Consider the following 24925-nt stretch of genomic DNA (forward strand, 5'->3'; position numbering starts at 1 on the left):
ATAGTAACATCCGGGAAGATTAATTCTCATTGGAAAAAATGGGCTCCATAGGGAGTTCTGAAACTTCAGTTTTGTCTTTAAACAAGGACTCTTTTGAAAGGCAAGATATGATTCTTTGAACACATCACACCGAACACGAGGTCTTCCTGGTGCCAGTCATAATGAATGAACATGCCAATGGCGTGGAGGGAGGACTGTGATGCAGCCTTGGAAAACCTTCCTTGAACACATTTTTTTCCTCTCCCTGCTTTGCACCCGTTTACTAATTCCTAGAGGCAGCACGAACCAGGCCTAATGACCTACTGTTCAGGATTGTCTTCTCTGAGGTTGGCTTTGAAAGAAAAGGCGGAAGCTCACTGCTCCTGAACGGTGCCTTTCCCCAGCACGGAAACTGACAGGCCTCTGGGAGCCCGACTGACAGTAATCACCACTTATCACTGAGAAAATGGGCCAAAAGTGTCTCTTGGCCAACTCAAGGCCTTTATCTTATTTGCAGTATGCTTATTCAGGAAAAGGAGGCAAACACACGCACAGAAACAAAAGGTTCCTTGCCAATTTGAATTGCTTTTGCTAGCAAGTCCCACGGGCTTTCAACTTCTGCAAGTAGTTTCAACCAACCGTGCTGGAGGTTTATAGAGAAGTCTGTCGCTTCCAGATCCAGGTCAAAATCTCTTCTGAATCTCAGAATTGACTCAGACCAACCAAAATGGGGTCTAGTGACTTACTGCAGTGGAGTCTAGTTAGCTCTTGCACAGGCTGAAACTCATTACAATGTCTTCCGAAGCACACTTTCTTATTTACACACACTTGTCAGTGAATTGGAACAACAAGGTCAAACTCTGTGCTAAGTTCCTACGCAAAACCCTCTAGCTTTAGGAATTCTCATTTTTTTGTAGCAGATGAGATTAGATACTCAAAAATCTCAAGGCTCACCACTTGGCTTTAAGGGCCACACTCCCTTCCTCCAGGATTACCTATGTATTTAGAGTGAATTCCACTGTTATCTAATGGAATTGTTTTCATGGACCTAGGTAAGCTTATAGTAACAGAAATTAACTCCCGAGGATACATAAAAAGAAGGTGACAAGTTGGGGGAAAGTAAAAATCCAACCCCTCAAACAACTTTTGTACAGTTAGGGAGTAGCTTCAGAAAGATTGCATAAGTTCTCCTCGTGAGACGTCTCTGTGTGGAAGCCCTAACTGTTAATACCTGAAAGCAATCTCTCCTTCTTAACCTCTGCGGGCACCTTGGTCACCTGAGCCTGATACCATAGGTATGTCTGGCATTGTGCATGTTGATTTGGTTGTCCATAGCCTGCATCTTTAAAAAACAAATAAACAGAGCCTTGAGTGTTCCTATCCAGCTCTTATCCCCACCCCCCACCCCCCCATGCAACAGTGAAATCTTAGTGCCAATTTCCAAGTTATTTACCAGGAAATGCACAAGTCTCAAGTGCACCTACTTATAATTTGACCTCTTCCAATGACATTGGGTCACAAGTATCACACCACTCGGGTCTTTTCGGAGAGCTTATTCCGTTGCTCATCTCTAGAGGCAATGGATCTGTGCTCAGTGTAACTGGACAAAGCATGCAGGTCACTGAGCTCCTTCCCGAGTGTTGGAGGTCCACAGCCGACTCTACCGACCCTCAACTTTTTTCTTGTCTTTTCCCGTGTCGGACAGCAAATTCTTCAGGGGCAACCGGATTCCTGGGAGCCTCCGTGCACCCCGAGGGACATCGGGCCGGAGGGGGAGGGGCCGCCCCCCGTCGCAGGCCGGAGCCTGCAGGAATCGCTCCGGAGAGGGGCTCCAAGAGCCGGAGGCCACCGCTCCTCCCGCGCCCGGCGCCGGCTTCCTGCTGCGGGCGGGAGGGGGCACTCCCGCGTGGGCCCCGGAGCCCAGCTGGGCGCCTCGCTACCCAATGAGGAAGCTATGGGCGCACACGGCCGCGGCGGCCGCACGGCCGACGTTCCGCTCCCCACGCCCGCTCTTCCGCCTGCACCGCCCCAGCTCCCGCCCCGCTGCCCGCCCTCCCGGGAACCTGGGCCTCATCAGTCCCGCGCTTCTCCGCCGCCCGCCGCCGCGACCTGCCTTTTATAGGCGCCGCAGCCAATCAGCGCCCTGCGTCCCCGCGGCCCGCCCCCCGGCCAATCGCCGCGCCCCTGGGGCCGCCGTCGGCTCCTCGGTGGCGCTCGGCTGTTTCCGTCGCTGCTGGCTTTGCAGGGGCTGCTCGCTCGCAGCCGAGACGCGGCTTTTTTTCCGGGTTCGGAGCCGTTCCGGATGCTGTAGGTGCCGGATGACTGGTCTCCGGATACCTGAAGCGCTTCTGTACATGGATTATCTGGTAGGTGCGGGGCCAGGGTGGCGCGTCGCCCGGCCGACCCGGCGCGCCCAGGGTCCCCGGCCGGCGACCGTCCTGCTCGTTCTCTGGGACGGGATGCCCGGGGCCCGTCCTCCCGCCCCGGCCCTGGGGCTGCGCGGGGTCGGGGCGGGGGCGGGGCTGACAGGTGAGGCCGCGGAGACCTGGGCCCGGAGCGCGTCCTGCTGCCCCGAGCGCGTTCTTCCCGGAGCCCGAGCCCGAGCCCGCCGCGCTCCCTGCCCGGGCTCCAGGGGCATTAAACAGCCATAACCTGAATGGCTCGCTAAGTGCCCTGCAGCCCGCTCATTTGGCTGCTATTAACCTCTAAAGCGGTGACCTGGGTCGCGGCGAGGTTTTAAAAGCACATTACCCTAGAGCGGGGACCGACCCGCCCGCCTGCAGCCCGCCGGCCGGGACTGGACCGGGCAGGCGCTGCCCACCGTCCCCGCGGCGCGGCCGCCCTCACCTGTGCGCCGCCGGCCGGTGCCCGGTTCGGCGGGCAGGGGTCCGCGCGTGTCTGCGTCGGGGGGGTTGTGCAGACACCTCGTGTCGTTTCAGATTCAGGTTCCCCCCGGGCTGCTTGCTGGGGCTCGGGGCACCCCGATGGGCAGGGGCTGGGCTCGGTGCTGCACACCCGCGACGTGTCCTGCTGGCCGAGTCGCTGCTGCCTCGCGGTTCAAGAAGGTGGCTGGACGCACGGGCCCTCCTGTCCTCCGGCTGGGCAGAGGCAGTCGCTTCCCGCGGTAGACTGGCCGGCAGGGACGTGCCAGGGCTTCTAGGAACTGCGCTGGGGCTGTGCTGGCACAGACTCCTCGTTCAGAGGCGCCGGACAGGACAGGGCGCATTTGAACTGTCACCTTGCACGTGGGCTTAGTTAGTTCACTGGAGGAGGAGATGTTTCCCCAGAAGCTCCAGGGCCTGATGAGCTGCGGGCAAGCTGGCGGTTAACTCAGCCAAGTAAAAATTCTGCGTTCAGATTCGATTTTGTTGTTCATTTGTGGATAGAGGTAACTTCCTCTGTCTCTGTGATAAAAGGACTTTTGCCAGCTACAACTGGAGCCGGTGAAGGGGGGGTGGTGGTGGTGGTGGTATCTGATTGTGTCAGTGTTTTAAAACGCAAAGTGCCCTCTAGGCTGAGAGAGTTGCCAAATAGGTCTCAAAGATTATCTTCCAAATTAAATAGCTGATTATTTTGTAGCTTGTGTTATAAACTACAGTACAATGGATTTTTCTTGCAGTCACCCAAACTAAAGCCGGGTTGTTGAAGAAAATGACCCAATAGGAAAGGGTAACATTAGATTGACCTAATTTTGAATACTGAATTAAGTGGTTCCTAAAAAAGGAAGTCAGGTAGTTGTGATCATTTTATTACAGTATTTTCTTCATTTACTGGGGGAGTTCAGTTTACAAATGGCGTTACAAAGCTGTCTCTGAGGTGCCAAACCTAGGCATTTGGTGAGACAGACCACTCTGGTTAATCACTCAGGTTAATTTCTAGATGGAGAGTCTGAGGGTGGGTGGATGAATGTTTGTGGGGCTCTAGGTTACCTTAAAAGCAGATTAATTTACTAGTAGTTTTGTGTCCAAGTCAGTGGGCCCCAGGTTTGACTCTGCCTTTTTGTTTTACCTGTCATGCCCCCCCCAACGCAGATATATATAAATATAAATATATATATATAAAATAATCATTTTGCCATTTTGCCACTTAACTATGCTTTTTTTTTTTTTATCCTCACCCGAGGACATTTTTCCATTTTTTGTTCAGATAGAGTGGGAGGGAGAGAGAGGAAGAGAGAGAGAGAAACATCGACGTGAAAGGGACACATCGAGTGGCTGCCACCCGCACGAACCAACCAGGGCCAGGGACAAACTGCAACTGAGGTACGTGCCCTTAGCAGGAACCGAACCCGGGTCTCTCTGGACCGCAAGCCGACGCTCTAACCGCTGAGCCAAACCGGCCAGGGCTTAACTATGCTTTTTAAAAAAATTTTTTTATTCTCACCTGAGGAGGTTTTTGCATTTATCTTCAGATAGAGCAGGAGGGAGAGAGGGAGGAAGAGAGAATGAGAAATACCGATGTGAGAGAAACACATCAGTTGGCTGCCACCCACACAACCCCAAGTGGGGCCGGGGACAGACTGCAACCGAGGTACATGCCCTTAGCGGGAACCGAACCTAGGACTCTGGTCCGCAGGCCGATGCTCTAACCGCTGAGCCAAGCCGGCCAGGGCTTAACTATGCTTTTTAAACAAATCACAAGTGCAGTGAAACGGTCCCATAAAAATCACTGGCTAATCGTTTGTGGTGAAAAAAAGAAAATAAGTCTGTTTTTATGAGTGTGCCAAGGGCCTCCTATGAGAAGATTTGAGAAAATCCTTAAACATTAAAAAACATAACTTCCTGAGATGGTCTTTTGTGTTTTCCCTTTTGCTTATCAATCCTGGGAGAACACGATAGGCCCCACTTCATTCCTTTCTCATTCCCTTTCAGTGACTCCTTTCCATAGACAGTCTTTATATGGTGTTCTTATTAAAAACCAGTTCCTAAAAAATGAAAATAAATTTTGTTGATTGTATCTGGGATCTTATTTTCAAAATAAATCAATTCCTATGTTCTTTAACCTACTTTCCAGGAGGGAAAAAAAAAAGCCTCTTTTATTCCGAGTCTGAGCCTCAGATTCTGTTTGCTGTGTGTGTGGTCTAGCAAGAGCACCCTGTCTGGGCACGGGTGCAAATGACGGTGTGTGCCATCTTGTCTTCCTTTTTCTTTCTAGTAGGTGTCTGAGTTCTTGGTACTGCTGGGGGGGGGGGGGGGCGGTGTACGTGTGCTGTCCATTGTTTGTCGGACTGAACGTCATCACTTAACCTTTTTATCCGGAGGAGAGTGCAAAGGCAGAGAAATGAGAGAGAGACAGGTGCTATTTTTAACTGCTTTGACTAGGATTGCAGATATTAAGACAGAGGATGACACTCTCTGATTTTAGAAGTTGCTTTTGATTTCTTAACTTAAATGTTCTCAATTAGAGGTGACAGACAAGGGGAGGGACAGGGATCGTGCCTTAATACAGGGTGTACCCAAAAATGTACGCAGGGTGTCTGTAGATTCTATTACATTTTGAAAATGAAATGCATTTTAATAAACACTGGCTTTCTAATTATACATTTTTTAGTGTATACATTTTTTGGGGTCACCTACATTTAAGACAGGGATTTTAATTGGTTTTAGTTCAAAGAAATGGTGGTAATTGAAACCCTAAGTAATATGTATCGTCCAGTGCCCACTATTTAGTTGTTGAATCGAGTGGATATGAGACGAGATAAAATCTGTTTGGATTAGGTGTTTTGTTCTGGGGAATGCAGAATGTATCCTTTACTCTTCACTTTAAGATTATCAAGATATAATGTTTTTGGCCTGGGTGGCAATGTGAATATAAACGTCTCAGTTTTCCAGTTGATACGGGAATCTGCCCAGGAGGCTACACACCCAGTTCCCATTTTTACGATGGGCTTTAAGGCCATGTTGACACCTGTCAAGTCTGAGGACAGATATTGTTGCTGTTCCAACACGTAGTACCAGCATCTTTCTCTCCTGACAGGTAGGGCTAGTGAGGCGAGGCACAGAGCGTTTCAAATAAGGTGGGAGAGAATGTCAAGTCACAGCCAGAGAGAAAAATATGTCTGCCAGTTTTTCCTGGGAGGCCGGACTGATGTATGTCGATGGGCCTGGGTTTCACCTGTTGCCCCTCTGCCGTCAAACAACATCAATAAAATGTATTAGGGTTTGTGTGATGCCTGTAATGATTAAAAGAGATAATGAAGGGAAAGTAATTGATAAGCAGTTGCTTTTTTAGGTGTAAAGTGTAAATACACTGTGATGGCATTGCTGATAATATTCGTATCTCCTGTGGAGTGACTGGTACTGCTTAGCGGTAAACATTGGGCTGCCTTTTAAACTAGTCTCGGTATATGGAGAGATTTGGAGTGGTAATCAGTAAGCAGGAAGTCACAAGACTCTTGAGGATTGTTTAATACCTACAAAAATAAAATCACATTCTGATCTTTTTATTACCCCATTCAACAAATATTCATGGAACCCCTGCTTTGTGCGTGGCCCTGACGGTCACGAGGGATGAGCCCCAGCGAGATGTCCTTGGGTGTGGATGCAGGGATGCTCTCCTGGGGCCTGTGGGGGACAGGTTGGGTAAGGCACGGGGGGGGGGGGGGGCAGCTTCTGATGTGCCCTGGCTTTCTGGTGGGGCTCTCTTATTTCACCTGTTTTTTTTTTTTTTTCTTTTTTAATTAGTCCGGACCCGAGGGCACTTTTGCATTGATTTTTTTTTTTTATGTAGAGTGGAAGAGAGGGAGGGGGAGGGGGAGAGAGAGAGAGAGAGAGAGAGAGAGAGAGAGAGAGAGAGAAAACCATCTATGTGAAAGAGACACATCACTGGTTGCCTCCTGCACAATTCCGACCAGGTTGGGGATCGAACCTACAACCCAGGTACCTGTCCAGGTGCACAGCTGACAAGTCATAGAGCTGAGATTGTGGCCCGAGAGCCCCCCTCTTTTCTTCCTTCCAGTTCTGTGTTCAGGTCACTGGAACTCAGTTGAAGTTCAGTGTATTTCACGTGAACACTGTGCTGCTTCAGGGCGGAGAAAGCAGGGCCGAGCCGCTGGCTGGTGTCCCCACGTCCCAAGGCCCTGGCTCGCTGAATGCCGGTGAAGGAGAAGCTGGACAGAAAGATGTGCTGTGTCCTGAGCCTCCCCGCCACCATGTCCTGACGGCCACTGCGCTGACCTTCAGCATCTGATGTTTCATCCAGCGACCGCAGATGGGTTTCCAGGCAACCCTGTTAGTCAGCCCCCTTGTGTGACGTCAGGGACAGGTCTGGCCTTCCACAGGTGCCAGTTTCCTCTGGAGAGTCCCTGAGACTCAGGATCTGCCTGTCAGCCCCTTTACCCAGTCTCCCTGGGAGGCGGGGCCGTCCCAGCAGGCACAGGGGCCGGGGCTGCCACTCCCTCCTGATGTCAGTGGGGCAGAGGCCTCTGGTGACCGGCACGGTGGAGGGCCATTCTGAGGCAGACTGGGAAGAAGGAAAGGTCTTCGGGGAGGTGTGGTACCTGCACTGTAGATAACAAGAAAACTGGGGGTCCCCCGATTCTGTCACAGGCTGGATTTTGTGGGTGGCAGCTCCTGTTCATTCTGCTCTGGCCCCTCCCCTGCCTCTTGCCAGATGCTTCTGGCCTGGGGCGTCCCAGCGGCCAGTTCTGAGTGTCTGCACAGTGGTGGGCACATTTACTTTCAGCAGGGCTGAGGGCACGCGGCCCCGGGGCCTCTGCTTGGTCGAATGTTCTGCAGTCAACAACTTGAAATTTCTCGTTTTTGGCACTTTGCAAACATTTTTATTCTGCACTGCGCCCCACAAATGACGTAGCTGGTTCTGACTTCTCGTGCTAAAGTCAGGACGTGGGGACAGTCCTGGATTGACCCCAGGGCCCTGGTCGTCGCTGAGCCTGTGACCTGCAGCAGCACAGGGTCCCTGGCATCCTGATTGTCATTTTGTCACGAGGATCGGTGCTGTGTTTCACTGACATCACCTTATTTATTCCTGCCAGTGGTTCTTCTGAGCTGATACTACAGACTTGATTTGAAAAGAGGGACCTGGAGGCTCTGGGAGGTGGCGGTTGGCCAGGATCCCGTGATCAGTGGCCTGTCAGGCCTGGGGCTGGAGCCCAGCTCAGCGGGCGGATTCCAAGCCCAAGCTTGAGGACACTGTTCAGGACAGCTGACTAGGAACCACGGACACAGGCTGGAAATCCAGGCGTCCCTTGGTGGCTGATCTTGCTTTCATCTGGGGACTCAGCCCTCCGTTCCCTCTTCTGCACGAACCCGAAGGTCTGCGCTGTGGCCCTCAGCCAAGCACCCAGCTTTGATAGCCGCGAGCCCCGGAACAGTTGAGTGTGCTGGCCAGTGGTGTTGATCAGGTTCCTTTGTCCCCAGGTGCGCCCGAACTGCCCTGACCTCTGCTCTGCCTCTCTCGGGGTTGAGGCCTCTTGTCTCCTCGGAGCTGTGTCCCCGGCCCCGAGAGGGACTCCTGTGGGTCTTCCCTCCAGCGCGGAGCTGCCTCTGCGGCCGCCCCAGGACCACTGCCGAGGCCCAGCAGGGCGGTGCCTGTCCGAGTCCATGTGCACTGGCGTCAGGCCACAGCGGCTGCCATGCACAGTCTGAGTTTTAATGAATGTAATGTTCTGAGTACTCGTACTTAGAAAAGTACAGAAAATAGTCAAACACACTTCTGTGTACCCACCCCTCTGATTGAACAGTTGTTCACCTTTTGCCATTTTCACTTCCAAGCTCAGATGCTCTTTAAAAAAAGAAAGCCCTGGCCGGTTTGGCTCAGCGGTTAGAGCGTCGGCCTGCGGTCCAGAGAGACCCGGGTTCGGTTCCCGCTAAGGGCACGTACCTCGGTTGCAGTTTGTCCCCGGCCCTGGTTGGTCGAACGGGTGGCAGCCACTTGATGTGTCCCTTTCACGTCGATGTTTCTCTCTCTCTCTTTCTTCCTCTTTCTCCTTCCCACTCTCTCTGAACAAAAAAATGGAAAAATGTCCTCGGGTGAGGATAAAAAATAAATAAATAAAAAGGAAGCTAAGGCTACCTCGGAAACCTGACGCTCCACGTGGTCCCCTCCACGTGGTCCCCTCCACCCTCCGCAGTGGGGATGGCCTCCCGAACCCGTGCTGTCATCCCACGGATGTTTGCGTTTCCATGGTATGTGCATGTGTGGGTGACGGTGCGTGGTGTTCTGTGTGTGAACGATTGTAGTTACATACCACCCTTATCTGTTCGAAAGTCGTCTTCTCTCTCTAATGTCGTCGAGATGAGTAAATGTCGCCGCACATACATGTGGGTGCTCGTGTGTGTTTCTGCTCTGCTCTGTAGAGGGTCACGTGGATTTCGTGAGGGGAGGGCAGGTGCCGGCTGAGGCTTGGTGGTGTGTGTGTCGGCTTGTTCTTAGTTCCAGGCAATGAATCACATAGATCGATAAATTAGATTTTATTGTATGCGTTTTAGTCTCATGATGCATCCGTTTGTTTTGCAGTTTATAATAATCATTTTGTAATTATATTAACACATATGTACATATATACGCACATATATGTATATATTCTTCCTATGTAAGGACTGGGATTATGTTGATAACAGATTTATTATTATTAAAGTAAAAGCTTAGTGAAGGAAATTTGGAAAGCATAGCAAAGCACCATGGGGGAAGAAAATATATCTAAGCTAGCAACTGGCAGAGATCCACTTAACTTTTTTTTTTATTTTTCCTTTATTGATTTTAGAGAGAGAGGAAGGGAGAGGGAGAGAGAGATAGAAACATCGATGAGAGAGAACATGGATTGGCTGCCTCCTGCACGACCCCCACTGAGGATCGGACCCACAACCTGGGCATATGCCCCGACCTGGAATCGAACCGGCAACCTTGGTGCATGGGTCGATGCTCAGCCGCTGAGCCACACCGGCTGGACCCCACTGAACTTTTTTTTAACCCAGCATCATAATGAAGATATAGTTTCATAACCTTTTTATGCTTATGCATGTTTAAATTTTAACAGTTTCTCTTCTGCCACATTTGGGTAAACTGTGCTTTTCATAACTAATCACCTTTTCGTTGACTATTGCATGTTTGCTCTGCTTTGGGCTGTTGTGAACACTCCCTTTAAACTCTTTGGAATACTTTAGGGTGGTGTATTGTAAGCAGCCTTCATCCTGTGGTACTTGAAAGAGTCTTACTACAAAGAGGGGTTCCAGTGCTAAGTAAGTTTGGGAACTGGGTCAGACTTAAACAAGCGTTTCTGTGATGTAGCTTTTACTGTGCTTATGCATGTGGTGAATCTCGCAGAGGGAGATGCTCACATGCAGTCATTTAATCCTTTGGAGTATTTTTGCTTTGTGATTAAGTTCTAGCAGTAGATTTGTAGGGTTCAAAGGAACCTTCATTTTGAAGCTGTTGGTATTGCTTAAATACGTTAATATTTGTGGTGTGCTCAGAAAGCGCCTGGGGGTACGTACTTAGAATGGACTTGTTTCTGAAACCCCGAATACTAAACCTGGTCTAAGACAGCCCATCCTGAGCCATGGTTTTGTCGTCCTCAAAATTCAGATAGCATCAGAGCCTCCGTGATGATTAGCATGGATGGAAACATGATAGACTGTGAGGTGCTTTAAACACAATAGAAAAGCCCTGGCCACGTGGCCCAGTGGGTTAGAATGTCATTCTGATACGCCAAGGTTGTGGGTTTGATCCCTGTCAGGACACATACAAGAAGGAACCAATGCATGTACAAATAAGTGGAACAACAAATCGATCTCTCTCTCTCGCTACACACACACACACACACACACACACACATTTATATTTATATATCCCCCTCCCTCTCTGCCCCCTCTTCCCCTCTCCCTTCCTTTCTATATAAAATCAATAAATTAAAAAGGGCACATAATAACACGTTGTCATTTCTGAACCGATCTGAGTCCATATGACTCAGTGACTCGGTATAACGGCATCCGCGGAAGGGGTAAGTGTAAAAAAGTCCGCTCTTTCTCTCTCTCTCTGTCCTTAATTTCCTTTACCGTTTCTCATCATTAACAATTTGGGCATTTTTTTTTTTAAATCCTCACCTGAGGATATTTTTCCATTTATCTTCAGATAGAGTGGGAGGGAAAGAGAGAGAAAGAGAGAGAGAGAGAGAGAGAGAGAGAGAGAGAGAGAAACATCGACTGGTTGCCTCCCATATGACCCCGAGCAGGGCCCGAGACTGAGCCATAGTTGAGGTACGTGCCCTTGACCAGAATCAAACCCGAGACTCTTTGGCCCGCAGGCTGATGCTCTAACTGAGCCAAACTGGACAGGGCTTGGGGGTGTTTTTTCTCTCTCCAAAAATGGCAGCATAGAATTCTTGTGAAATAATTTAACTAACCCTTATGTAGGAACACATTGCTTTTCATACATTCTAAGCAGTGTGCATTGAACACTTGTCCCTGACCTTGGACAAAGCTTTTTCTTTTTTTTTTTGTCTGTTGTGTAGTTACCGATATTGGGACTTCTAGTCTCAAGCAGAATGTTAAAGTTAATTTTACTATTACTGTCATAGTGAAAATCTCCTTTCTTCCCGAACTGATTCAGAGACTCTTTTAAGGTGGCATTCCTGACTAGTGAATGATCTCAGAATCTTATTTACAAAAACACTTTGGCATGGGGGTGTCTGAGGGTCGAATGAGGCCGTGTCTGCCCGTGCTCACTGCGTGAAGTGAGGCGCTATAGGAGCTGATGCTCACCTGTCACTTTTTATCTAAAGAAAGTGTCTATTCACCCAAATAAATTGTCCTTTCAAATTGAGGTATGGTTTACGTACAGTCAGATGCACAGTCTTAAGGTTCAGCCAGGTGAGTTTTATGTCCCTGTGACTTGTAACCTCCCTCAGCTGTAGACACAAAGCATCTCCACTTCTCCAGGGGACTCTCATGTCGCCATCCAGGCGCTACCGACGGAGATTAGTTTGGCCTGATTTTGAACTTTATATATGGAATTACAGTTACATATTCTCCTCTCTGTTATTTCTTTCCCTCAACATGTCTGTGTGATTCATCCATGTTGCATGAATCAGTGTGTTCTCATTTGTTGCTATGTAATACACACACACACACACATGGTATTGTTATATATATATTAAGTATTGTGCTTTTTTTTTTTTAATGATTTTTTAGAGAGGGAAGAATGGAGAGAGAGAGAGAGAGAGAGAGAGAGAGAGAATGTCATCGGTGTGAGAGAGATACATCGATTGGTTGCCTCCTGTACACACCCCAATCGGATACCAAAGCTACCATCTAGTATGTGCCCTGACCAGGAATTGAACCGGTGACCTTCCAGGGCATGGGACGATGCTCCGACCGAGTCACCCGGCCAGGACTGCAGTGTAATATTGTACACCGTTACTGATCTACCCACTCTGACTGCTGGGTGTTCAGGTTGTTCCAGTTCTGGGATTTGGGGAATAAAGTTGCTGCAAACCTTGTAGTACATGCTTTCGGTGGGAAAAACACCCACTCGTTTCTGTTGGGTGGAGTGGAATTTCAGGTTACTAAATATTGCCAAACAATGTTCCAAAGTGGTTACACCAGTTAGACTCCAACCAGTTTGTCAGAGTCCTGGTTATTTCCAGCCCTCACCAATGCTTTTTGTGGTGTTGGAGCTTTTATTGGGCTGTTCTGATGGGTGTGACTCCAAAAAAAACTTAAAGATGCCCAGGGCTACCTCCCAGGTGTCCAGGCAGGAGAACAAGGTACTACAAGAGGGTTGTAAAGCAGATTTCTTTTCATTTGGAGAAATTGCCTGGCTGTTCCGCAGTTCCTGCCTCGTCCAGCCGTGGGAGTCAGGAGCCTGGGCTGGCTTCTGGCCCTGCCACCGATGACGAGCTCGGGCAGACCAGTCCCCGCGTTCACTAGATAATTCAAATTGCTCGTTAAGAAATATGTGTCAGTTATTTTTTAGAGAAGAGGAAGGGACAGAGATAGAAACATCGATGTGAGAGAGATACATTGATCGGCTGCCTCCCGCACGCCTCCTACAGGGGATGGAGGCTGAAACCCGGGCATGTGCCCTGACGGGGAGTCGAACTGGGACCTCTCAGTCCATGGGATGACGCCCAATCCACTGAGCCACAGTGGCTGGGCACTTTAAATTTCTTTGACGTTAGATTTTTCTCAGTCTTCCTTCTGGGAATGGCTGTCTTTCCATCTTCTAATTCAGTGAAAGAAGTGATCATAAAGTTGCCTTCACATAATTCTTCACTCAACCCTGACTTTCCATGAGCCCTGAGTGTCCGGTGCTGTCTTGGGCACTGGGGTAGACGGGACGAGACAGCGGGCTGCCCTGGAGGCGCGCACTCCCACAGAGGGAGACGTGGAAAAGAAGCAGGTGCATTTGGAGGGAGGTAAAGGGTGGGACGGTAGGATATGAAAGGGGGATTTGGACTAGGTGTCATCTTTAATCTGCGACATGGAAGTACAGTAGATTGGCCCGGTGCCAGGCAGGGTCCAGGCCGGGCCGAGTGAACAGCCTGTACAGAGGCTTGGGAGTGAGTACGCCCAGGACTTCAGGGAACTCGGGGTACATGGTGGGAGCCTCCCGAGGGCGCCTGGGGTGACAAGGTCGGTCGGGTCTGGCTGCTGTGGCGAAGCATCTGTGAGGGCAGCTGGACGGGAGCGGGGAGACCAGCCGGGGGGCGCCCGGCTCTAGCACGAGAGGGTGCCCACAGCCAGGCAGGGCAGAGGCTGCAGGAAAGTCAGGGACGTCCAGCTGCGCCTATGAATTGCCAGAAGGGACCGCTGGATGCAGCAGAAGGCACAAGGAGATTTAAGGGCTGATGTTCAGGTTTGGGGCTTGAGCACTGTCCTGGTTATCCAGTACCGAGTGACCACCTTACAGCTGAGGCTCGACACGGTAGCAGTGCGTCTTCCCGTGAAGCTGGAGGGAAGCTGGGTTCAGCGGCTGTTCTTGCCCAGGATCCCTCGTGAACTCACAACAGGATGGTGGCTGCCGGCCGATTCCTACATGTGTCTGGCACCTGGGCGGGGCCATTCAAACAGCTGGAGGCTGGAGAAGCGTGCCCAGCCGGGCATCCTTCCTTTGGTCGTTCAGTGTGGCAGCACAGGCCGCAGGCTCCGGGACAGGGGGCTCCGGGACAGGGGGCTCTGGGACGGCGGGCTCCAGGACAGGGGGCTCCGGGACGGCGGGCTCCGGGACAGCGGGCTCCGGGACAGGGGGCTCCGGGACGGCGGGCTCCGGGACAGCGGGCTCCGGGACAGGGGGCTCCGGGACAGCGGGCTCCGGGACAGCGGGCTCCAGGACAGTGGGCTCCAGGACAGCGGGCTCCGGGACAGCGGGCTCCGGGTCAGGGGGCTCCGGGACGGCGGGCTCCGGGACAGGGGGCTCCGGGACAGGGGGCTCCGGGACGGCGGGCTCCGGGACGGCGGGCTCCGGGACAGGGGGCTCCGGGACGGCGGGCTCCGGGACGGCGGGCTCCGGGACAGGGGGCTCCGGGACAGGGGGCTCCGGGACAGCGGGCTCCGGGACAGCGGGCTCCGGGACAGGGGGCTCCGGGACAGCGGGCTCCGGGACAGGGGGCTCCGGGACAGCGGGCTCCGGGTCAGGGGGCTCCGGGACAGGGGGCTCCGGGACAGCGGGCTCTGGGTCAGGGGGCTCCGGGACAGTGGGCTCCGGGACAGCGGGCTCCGAGACAGGGGGCTCCGGGACAGCGGGCTCTGGGTCAGGGGGCTCCGGGACAGGGGGCTCCGGGACAGGGGGCTCCGGGACAGCGGGCTCTGGGTCAGGGGGCTCCGGGACAGTGGGCTCCTGGACAGTGGGCTCCGGGACAGCGGGCTCTGGTACAGTGGCTCTGGGAGAGACTGGCAGGTGGCAGGTCCTCCTCACTTGGCCGCAATGCCACCGCTGTGCTCTGCCCATTGGGCTGTCGTGAAGGCACACTCAGGGCCCGGGCAGGACACAGACAGCACCTTTGGGTGGAGGAAGTGGAAGAATTTACGGACATGTTTTAAAACCGCCACCGGCGTCCAGGGGCTAGCGGGACCATGCGTGTGGCAGGTACCACTTGGAGGAACGGCACGTTGGGAGGGAAGGCGGCCTTCATCCCGGTGGTACCAAGTAGGTGCCGCTCACACAGTCCCGCTGGGATGTCCTATGGGGAAACCCTGGCGCCGCAGTTTAAGCAGCACTGATGTGCACTTGACCTGCTGTACACACACTGTGTCCGTGCCACGTGGGAGGCACGTGCCCAGCGTTTTCCACGCGTTTTTTGTGACTGTTGTCGTTTCAGAGGTTAGAGAACCGGGGCTTAGGAAGTCGAGGGCCCTGCCCACGACGTGATGGACCAGACTCTGAGCCCATGTCTGGCCCGTGTCTGACCTCACGTTCTTACCTGCGTGGTGCCCACTGCAGCCACGGCCTTGAGTGAGCTCGGTGAGGAAGCCGGTGCCCGGGTCAGCGCTGGCCGCTGGGAGGTGCACAGTGCCCGCGGGTCCGCAGAGGGGAGCCCCTGGAGAGGGTCCTGCCAGGCGGCTGAGGAGGGCGACCTTCCAGAGGAGGAAGTGGCCACGGCCAGGTGTTGCCCAGAGGTCATGGAAGGTGGCCGGCATTGACAGACAGGTCAGGTCAGTGGTGACTGTGGCCTGAGCGCTGTCGGCAGGTTCTGTCGGGACAGCAGTGCGGGAGGAGGTGAGGGCGTGAGGGGTGGGTGCTGGGGCGAGGGCTCCCCTCTCTAAACGGGACTGCGCTGGGGATGGCGAGATGTGGGTGGAGAAGGAGGTGACATCGGCTGCTGAGAGTGACGGGAGGGCGCTGGGCAGGGGTTGGGACTGCGCCTGAGGAAGCCAGAGACACCCGGGTGGACGGGTGACAGGGCCCCGAGGGTGGGTCGCTGTGCTCGGGAGCCGGAGACGTGGCGGGACAGTGACGCGAGGCCGGTGCTGCGGGACTCGGGCTTTCCTTCCGGTCCTGGTAGCTGTTCGGGCGTAGGTGTCAGAGTGGAGGTTGGGGTTTTCCAGGGCGGGTCGGGGGGCCGGGGTGTGGACCCTGGCAAGGAGGTGGCTGCGGCCACAGCCTGTGGGCCGAGGCGGGCAGGTGAGTGGACGGCACGCCAGCCGCAGGATCCTCGTGAGGCCGGGTGGCCGGTCCTGTCTGCACGGACTGTTCAGAGGACCGAGGCAGGCAGCGGGCTCTGGGCGGACAGGAGGGCGGATGGATTTGAGAGCGCAGACCAGAGGCAGACCCGGTCCCCGGGGGAGGCTCGGGGTCCACTGTGAAGAGGGGCTGGGTGTGGGGTGGAGCACCCTCCTGGGCGGGGGTGTCACCAGGGCCAGGGCAGAACTCTGCCTCAGTTTCCTCATATACAAAGTGGCATAATAATAGTACCTACCTCACAGAATTTAGATACCCTGTGTAAAGCATTTAAAACATTTATTTATTTATTTTTTAGAGGGAGAAGAAGGGAGAGGGAGAGAGAGAAACATTGATGTGAGAGCAAAACATTGATCAGCTGCCTCCTGCATGCTCCCTACTGCCGATCGAGCCGCAACCCCAGCATGTGCCCTGATCGGAACTGAACCGGCGACCTTTTGGTGCACAGGACAATGCTCAGTCCACTGAGCTACACCCAGGGCAAAATATGTAAAGCATTTAAAAGAGAACCCAGACCCCCTCAGCTGAATTCGTAAAACACAAGACTCTTAAAAGAGAACCTGGGGCCATAAACGTGATGGAAGTGTTTGCTGTTACTGAGCTGGGACTTGATGTGACACAGGCCTAGGCACTGTGGCCATCAGAAGGGCTCCACTCGGATTCTGTTCCTTTTTCCAGCACCAGCCTCTCAGACCTTCCTGCCGCCCCTGACGCTCAGCGCAGAGGAACTGGGGGGAAGATCGCAGCTGCCCGGGGTGTCTTAAGGAGGGGGAGAGGACCTGGCGTGGCCCCAGTGGCCGCATCTCTCTGCAGGCCAGTTCTGCTTCGAGCCATTCCCGCAGTTTGGCCAAATGACCGTGGCAAGCTGTCCGAGGCCACGCTCTAGGATGATGCGGTGGCTGGAGCTCTCAACATCTCTTTTGTTGGAAACAGACAGTTGGAAAGTCAAGTTTGTGCTTTTGAGAATGTCCCCAGCATGTGATTGATTGGCCCGCTCCCCATGTCTGCCTCCCTTCCGACCGCTTCCTGCCTGCTGGGCGGTGCAGTGCGTCGCCGAGCACGGAGCTCGGGCGGATTTTCGGGGGGGCGGGGGTAGTCCGTGCAGCCGTCCCTCATCCTGAGTGTTTGCTGACTGTGGCCGGTTCTGGGCTGGATGCAGAAAACCTCTCGTGATTATTGTCTCTCTGTTGCATACAGAGATGTTGTACGTCTAGATTATTTACCGTAGTATTTCTCTTAGCATAACATAACTTTCCCCATGATTTGTTGGGTTTTCAAGACTGGATTATTTGGCCATATCGTGGGTTTTCTCGGCATCTCCTGACCTGTTTTAGGGTCGCGCCGACCTGACCGTGACCAGCTCTTGAGCCTGAAGTGCAGCTGTCCCAGCCTTTCTGTGGACTCAGGTGTGATCACCTGGCAACGGCTCAGGGAATAGATTTCCGCGCTGGTGCCGGTTCAGTCTTCTGTGTTCGGGGCCACACCTGCTGTATCGTCATCTTCGGAAATGCCCGTAGGCGAGTGTCTTCAACTTCTTACCTCTGGGTGCTCCCAGTTTGTACGTCATCCAGTGTGTGAGCTTAATATTCACTCTGAATAGTTTCAGGAAGCAGACTTAGTCCGAAGGTTCTCTTTTAATTCCATGTCCAGAAGAGAGTCAGTTGCTGATTTTTAAAACTCTTCAAATTAGATTTTTTATGACATAGGAGAACACAAGTATAATGAAACAAGTTGAAGTTATAAAGAACTCTGTGTAAGAAGTGATGCACATACATATATATTATATATATATTATATTTATATTTTTTATCCTCACCCGAGGACACTTTTCTATTTTTTGTTCAGATAGAGTGGAAGGGAGAGAGAGAAACATCGACATGAAAGGGACACATTGAGTGGTTGCCACCCACATGACCCAATCAGGACCAGGGACAAACTGCAACCAAGGTACGTGCCCTTAGTGGGAACCGAACCCGGGTCTCTCCAGACCACAGGCCAATGCTCTAACCGCTGAGCCAAACTGGCCAGGGTTGCATATTTTTATTCTTTGGGAAAAAGTTGCCTTGAATAAACCAACATTAAAAATGCATGATTAAGCCCTGGCCAGTTTGGCTCAGCACTTTGAGCATGGGCCCATGGACTGAAGGGTTGTGAGTTCGATTCCCAGTCAAGGGCATGTACCTGGGTTGCAGGGTCGATCCCAAGCCCCAGTTGGGGTTGTGCGGGAGGCAGCCAGTTGATGTGTCTCTCTCACATCGATGTTTCTCTCTCCCTCCCTTCTACTCTCTCTAAAAATATCAACGGAAAAATCTCCTCCAGTGAGGATTAACCACAACAAAAAGCATGATTTTGACGGGATAATGGAGATGAGGAATCAAGATTCGACAAGCTCACGGATGGTTTGATTCCCGCATCTGGTGGGAAGTAGTTCTACTCTTTCCCAAATTCAGAGTCGTTAGCAGTTGCCCTCTGAGGCCAGACTGTTTATTGCAAGGAGTGGTGTTGAAACAGCAGCAGCAGCAACAACTGAGGATTGTTGTACGAGAGGGTATGGGAGCGTTTTCCTGGGGGGTCAGTATAAATAAGGACTTGGTTTACTAAGCAACATTTTAGTCCGTGCTTAATTGCTTGAAATGGAACACAGTGACCTTAAGTCCTTGATTTTAATTTAGATGTATAGCCCTGTGTTCAGTTACCTCACTACCACAGAAAAGAATCTGTAACCCTTCCCCTGGTTGGTTTGGCTCAGCGGTTAGAGTGTCGGACCACGGACCAGAGAGTCCTGGGTTCGGTTCCCGCTAAAGGCACGTACCTCGGTTGAAGTTTGTCTCCGGTCTCGGTTGGGGTCGTGTGGGTGGCAACCAGTCGATGTGTCTCTCTCATATTGATGTTTCTCTCCCTCCCTTTCTCCCTCTCTCCCTCTTGCTCTATCTGAAGATAAATGCAAAGATGTCCTCGGGTGAGGATAAAAAGAAAAAGAAAAAGAAAAAGAATCTGTAAGTCTTTAAAATATTCCATGAAGGATGTATGTCAGATTAGTGTTGGTAGAAGAAAAGCCCAACCCTCTCTCTCTCCGAGCCTCTCTCTTTCTTCCTCTCTGACGTCTTCACTCAACAAATACTTCCCGGGACCTCAGTGTTGTTGCGCACTTGGGCATCATTGGTAATGCAGAGATAACTCTTTAAAAAATAATTTTTTTTTAAAATTTATTTTTAGAGAGAGAAAGGGGAGAGGGAGAGAGAGCTAGAAACATCCATGAGAGAGAATATCGATTGGCCACCCCCTGCATGTCCCCCACTGGAGATCGGGCCCATACCCTGGACATCTGTCCTGACCAGGAATCGAACTGGTGACCTCTTGGTGCAAGGTCGACGCTCAACCACTGAGCCACACTGGCCGGGCTGCAGAGATACCTCTTGATCGACGAATGAGAGCCTGAGACTGAACACAGCCCTTTGCTTGTGGAAAAACTCCAGCTGGTAAATGTGTTAGACTTTGCAGGCCATAGTCTCTGTCTCAGCCGCTCAGCTCCGGAAGCAGTCACAGGTGATATGTAAATAGATGCCTGTGGCTATGTTCCAATAAAGCTTTATTTACAAAAGCAGTCAGTGGGCCAGATTTTATTGGCCAGAATATTGTGGGAAGTACATCTGCTCTCATAAGTAGCCATCCCCCCCCCACCGGAAGTACAGGCTCCCTGAGAACCGGGCTCCTGCTGGTCTGCAGCTCGCGGGACGCGGCCAGGACCCAGGCGGTGCTCCGTTTACTTAACGACGGGCATTCGTGCACGTGCCCGGGGCCTTCGGCTCGGCGTCTGCACTCCTTGAACCTTCAAAAGGATCGCCGCTCCCTGCCACCCTTGCCGCACTGGGGCGGCGGGACATCCGTGCCTGGCAGTTGCAGTGCTAAGGCTGATACTTCTAATTATCACGGTGGCTGGAACATCCTTTGCTTCCAGTTCATGAGAAAGTCCTCTTACCGCCGTAAAACAAAACCAAAACGCGGCAGGCCTCCCAGAATCCCCTGTGCTCCAAGGAGTCGGGCCCACTCCCAGCAAGTCAGGACTTGGCGGGTTTCTGCCGCGTGAGGGGCTGGTGCCTGCACCGAGTGCCACGTGCCCCTTCCTGCCTAGAGCTGAGCACTTGTGTCTCGCTGGGCTGGAGCGTCCCGGGACGGACGAGCCGCAGTGCCCTTCGTGTTTGATTGGCCCGCGGCGACCAGGATGTTTGTTCAACCATAAAGTACTTGCAGACTTGCTTCACCCTGTTTGACTCATTTGCCCGAGTGTTGGGTCTCACGTCCAGATGGCTGGGTTTGCACCCTGGTCCTGTGCACACTAATGGCTCTGTTTGCCCAGGCCTGAGCTGTAAGTGGTACCTGGGCTCCCATTTTGCTGTTGCAGGGACCCACCCCCCTGGTTGAGACAACACTGTCTCATCCACCGTGTCCCTTAGGACTGGTGTTTGGGGAACAGCAGCTTCCACAAGAATGGCGTCGGTTTATGTTTTTCCTCAGGCAGCTAAGTCCAAGGTAATTAGGGCCCAAGATGCTCCTGCCCCTGTGTGTGGGCTTGAAATGGCAGCCAGGGTTCCTGCCACCTCCCGGGCCAGTATGCGGTCACTTGCCGCGCCTCGTGCAGAGGAAGCTGAGCGTGGGAAACGGTTCCCCGCAAGCCTGGTCTCCCTGCATCTCCCTGGTCTCCCTGGTCTCCCTGGTCTCCCTGGTCTCCCTGAGTCTCCTGGTCTCCCCGAGTCTCCCTGGGTCTCCCCGTGTCTCCCCGCGTCTCCCTGGGTCTCCCCGGGTCTCCCTGGGTCTCCCCGCGTCTCCCTGCGTCTCCCTGGGTCTCCCTGTGTCTCCCCGCGTCTCCCTGGGTCTCCCCGGGTCTCCCTGCGTCTCCCTGGGTCTCCCCGGGTCTCCCTGGGTCTCCCCGTGTCTCCCCGCGTCTCCCTGTGTCTCCCTGCGTCTCCCTGGGTCTCCCCGGGTCTCCCTGGGTCTCCCCTGGTCTCCCTGGGTCTCCCTGGTCTCCCTGCATCTCCCTAGTCTCCCTGAGTCTCCTGGTCTCCCCGAGTCTCCCTGGGTCTCCCCGTGTCTCCCTGGGTCTCCCCGGGTCTCCCTGGGTCTCCCCGCGTCTCCCCGCGTCTCCCTGCGTCTCCCTGGGTCTCCCTGTGTCTCCCCGCGTCTCCCTGGGTCTCCCCGGGTCTCCCTGGGTCTCCCCGGGTCTCCCTGGGTCTCCCCGGGTCTCCCCGCGTCTCCCTGTGTCTCCCTGCGTCTCCCTGGGTCTCCCCGGGTCTCCCTGGGTCTCCCCTGGTCTCCCTGGGTCTCCCTGGTCTCCCTGCATCTCCCTAGTCTCCCTGAGTCTCCTGGTCTCCCCGAGTCTCCCTGGGTCTCCCTTGGTCTCCCCGGGTCTCCCCGGGTCTCCCCGCGTCTCCCTGGGTCTCCCCGCGTCTCCCTGGGTCTCCCCGCGTCTTCCTGCATCTCCCTGGGTCTCCCTGCGTCTCCCCGCGTCTCCTTGGGTCTCCCTGGGTCTCCCCGCGTCTCCCCGTGTCTCCCTGGGTCTCCCTGGTCTCCCTGCGTCTCCCCGGGTCTCCCCGTGTCTCCCTGCGTCTCCCCGCGTCTCCCTGGGTCTCCCTGCGTCTCCCCGCATCTGTTCCTGAGCACACCTGCAGGCTTGTTCCTGTCTTCTGCTTTATGTACCTTTTCTTCATACGGTTTCTTTTTGTTAATCCTCACATGAGGGTATTTCCCAGTTGATTTTTGGAGCGTGAAAGGGAGGGAATGGGGAGAGAGAGAGATTGATTGGTTGCTTCCTACACGACCCCGACCGGGGATCGAACCTACAGTCCAGGTACGTACCCTTGACTGGACTCGAACCCGAGACCCTTCAGTCCATGGGCTGACGCTCTAACCCCTGAGCCGAACCGGCCCGGCCGTATGGTTTCTTCTCATTCATGCGTCTGGCTTCCTGGTAAGTTTGGGCTGCTGTGATCCTTCAAGGTTACGAAGCTACTTAATAGCTGAGCTCTGCTTCCGTCCCCCTGCCAGCGGCTTCATCTGCAGTATTTTTCCGCTGGGATTCTGCAGCGAGGGTGTGCCTGGCCCAGCCTCACGCTCCTGCTGGGCTGCGCCGTGGCTGCTGGGCGTCTCCGGGGTGGGGGGGGGTGGCCTGCTGGTGCCACCGGCCGTGCCCATCCTGATGTGGGCCTGCCCCCTGTGGCGGGCTTCGCCCCGACGGAGGCTGAGAAGTGACTTGAAAGGAATAGGAGGGGCCCTGGCCGGGTAGAGCGTTGGCCTGAGGACCAAAGGGTCCCAGGTTTGATTCCAGTCAAGGGCACGTACCTGGGTTGCAGGTTCGATCCCTGGCCCCGGTCAGGGTGCTGTCGGAGGCAAGTGACTGATGTGCGTCTCACATCAGTGTTTCTCCCCCCACCTCTTCCACTCACTAAGATATCAGTGGAAAAATACTCTCGAGTGAGGATTAAAAACAACAGGAGGGTTTGGAAGGCCTGCGCATAGCCCTCCAATGTTCACCTGTTCCGTGATGCTTTTCTCCCGGGGTCACTGTCATCTGGAAGCTTCCTTTCTTCTCCGTACCCTCTCTCCTAGCGAACTCTCCATCTTTTTAGACTCCATTCAGGAGGCTCCCTCTCCTGGGTCGGGTGCTCCTACTGTGTCCCCGCATCCTGGGTGTCCTGTCTGCCGCAGGTCTGTTAAATCACGGCTGTCTCCTGAGCCGGGGGACGGATGCCAGGGGTGGGGCCTACGTACCTGTGTATACCTGGCAAATGCCTGCACATTTAACCATGCTCAGCATTGGATTTTCTTTTCCTTTCTTTTTTGGATTGATTCTCCTTATCTCCAGTGCCCGATAAGAGGTGAAGGAATAAAAGCTCCAGGTAAGAGGCAGTAATTATTTAACCCGATAACTTAGAAGGGGATTTCTTCCCCTCTCTCTACACTCTGTGATTGGAATTTTCCGAAAGAGAACTATTCTTACCTTCCACCTGAGCCAAGATCTCCTCTTGGTTGTATATTGTCTGTGACTTCTAGTGCAGTTTTGTAGCAGATTGGCTAAAATCTGCTGGGATGAAATCTACACATTTTTTTTTTTTTTTATCCTCACCCGAGGACATTTTTGCATTTATCTTCAGATAGAGCAGGAGAGAGGAAGAGAGAGAAAGAAACATCAATGTGAGAGGGACACGTCAGCTGGTTGCCTCCTGCATGACTCCTACCGGGGCCGGGGACAAACTGCAACCAAGGTATGTGCCCCAGCGGGAACCGAACCCGGGTCTCTCCGGTCCATGGGCCGATGCTCTAATTGCTGAGCCAAGCCGGTCAGGGTGAAATCTGTAAATTTTGATACGATGAGTTATACTTGCGTTTGGTTTTTTTGGTTAGATGGCTTTTCAGATCTCTGAGGGTATTTCTGCCAGCTGGTATTTCGAATCTTTGGTTGAATTTCCCGGAGATCCTGGGCTCAGGACGATGATGGCTTTCACGGGGAGGGCAGTGGCTCCTGTCTGAGTTACCGGTTGCGCTGTAGGTGCTCACCTGTGCGCAGGGCCACCTTGCTGAGCTCCAGGTGCTCGTGGGACGAGGGCAGCAGGTCAGGACGGAGACGATTTGGAACATGTCGAGACCCCTCTGTTAGCTTGCTTTCGATGCAAATGCTTTTCCAGGTCCATCAGCCCGAACTTCATTTCCGGCCTGAAGCAGTTCTGCAAAACAGATGTTGACGAGCAAACGCCTCCGCGGTTGGTGAGGGAAGCGTCCTTTTATTAGATCCCAGTTTATGAGTGTCGTAAAAGCTGAGTTCCTGTTTGGTGACAGGAACGCTGTGAGGCACCCTGACGTTTTCAGTGACCACACTGGAGGAGGTGGCCTTCCCGAGGCTGTTTCTGTTGGTCTGGAGGAATGACTGGAGCCTAAGGACAGGCAGGACCTTCACCCAGGGGACGCTGCTCACCTGGGTTGGTGGTGTGCGCCATGGAATGCGCTAGAACAGGTCTCTCTCTTTGCCTCCAGCCCATTGTCTTGGGATGATGGCAAGAGAAAATGCTAGATCTGAGGAGACAGATGACCCAGGCATGGGCCTCCGTTGACATTTCAGGTCCTCCCTCCCCCTCCCTCGCTGCCCCGGTTTTAACACATGACTCTCGATGCTCTGAGGAGTTGGCGTAACTGCTTTACCTTTTAATTTCATCACACCCCAAACGGCAGACGAGAAAGTAAAGAAACCGTCATCTTGCTGTGTATCAGGATGGGTTTTCCAGCACACGAGAATATTTCGGACATTTTAACAGTAGCTCTTTTAGGAAAAAAACTTTGTGCATTTTCTCACCCTCCGAAGGAACTGAAATCCGTGAGGCTGTGATGTCAGTCGTTGGACCGTTGGGCGAGTATCATTTATTTCCTGCCATCTTCTGGAAGATTTTTTTCTCCTCGGTGTTAATGCTTGCCTTTGACATTTCTTAGGGAAAACAACCATAAACTGGAAGTAATCACATCAACTTCCCACTGAGTGTCTTTTCCTTTGTCTCTGGATCACACATTGTTTTCTGTAGCCCTGTCTTTACAGATTTTAACCAGCCCATGGCTTGCTTTTGAGGGCATCTCTTTGTCGCGACTTCATCAGATGAAGCCGCGAAGGAGATGAAATGATGTTCTCTGGCTCTTCCTTGGGCAAGTCTGGATGGGGGTCGTGAGTGCTTCCCGCAGCTCTGGGCCAGAGTTTATCTAGGGCAGAGAGTCATTCTTCAGCTGGGAACAAGTAACTATTCATCTTTCATCCCAGGCTGTGTGTTACAGT

At 53.1% G+C, this 24925-nt stretch overlaps 1 protein-coding gene across 1 annotated transcript in view; it reads left to right on the forward strand.

Moving 5' to 3' along the window:
* The first annotated feature begins 2237 nt into the window (after positions 1-2237).
* ARL15 (ADP ribosylation factor like GTPase 15) overlaps positions 2238-24925 on the forward strand; it is a 350669-nt gene continuing 327981 nt past the window's right edge. The window contains exon 1 of the mRNA XM_036279339.1: positions 2238-2345. Coding sequence (XP_036135232.1) covers positions 2298-2345 — 48 coding nt within the window. The 5' untranslated portion in view covers positions 2238-2297. The remainder of the gene's footprint in view (positions 2346-24925) is intronic.

The sequence above is a fragment of the Molossus molossus genome, unplaced genomic scaffold (genome assembly GCF_014108415.1).
Source record: "Molossus molossus isolate mMolMol1 unplaced genomic scaffold, mMolMol1.p scaffold_m16_p_3, whole genome shotgun sequence".
Lineage (NCBI taxonomy): Eukaryota > Metazoa > Chordata > Mammalia > Chiroptera > Molossidae > Molossus > Molossus molossus.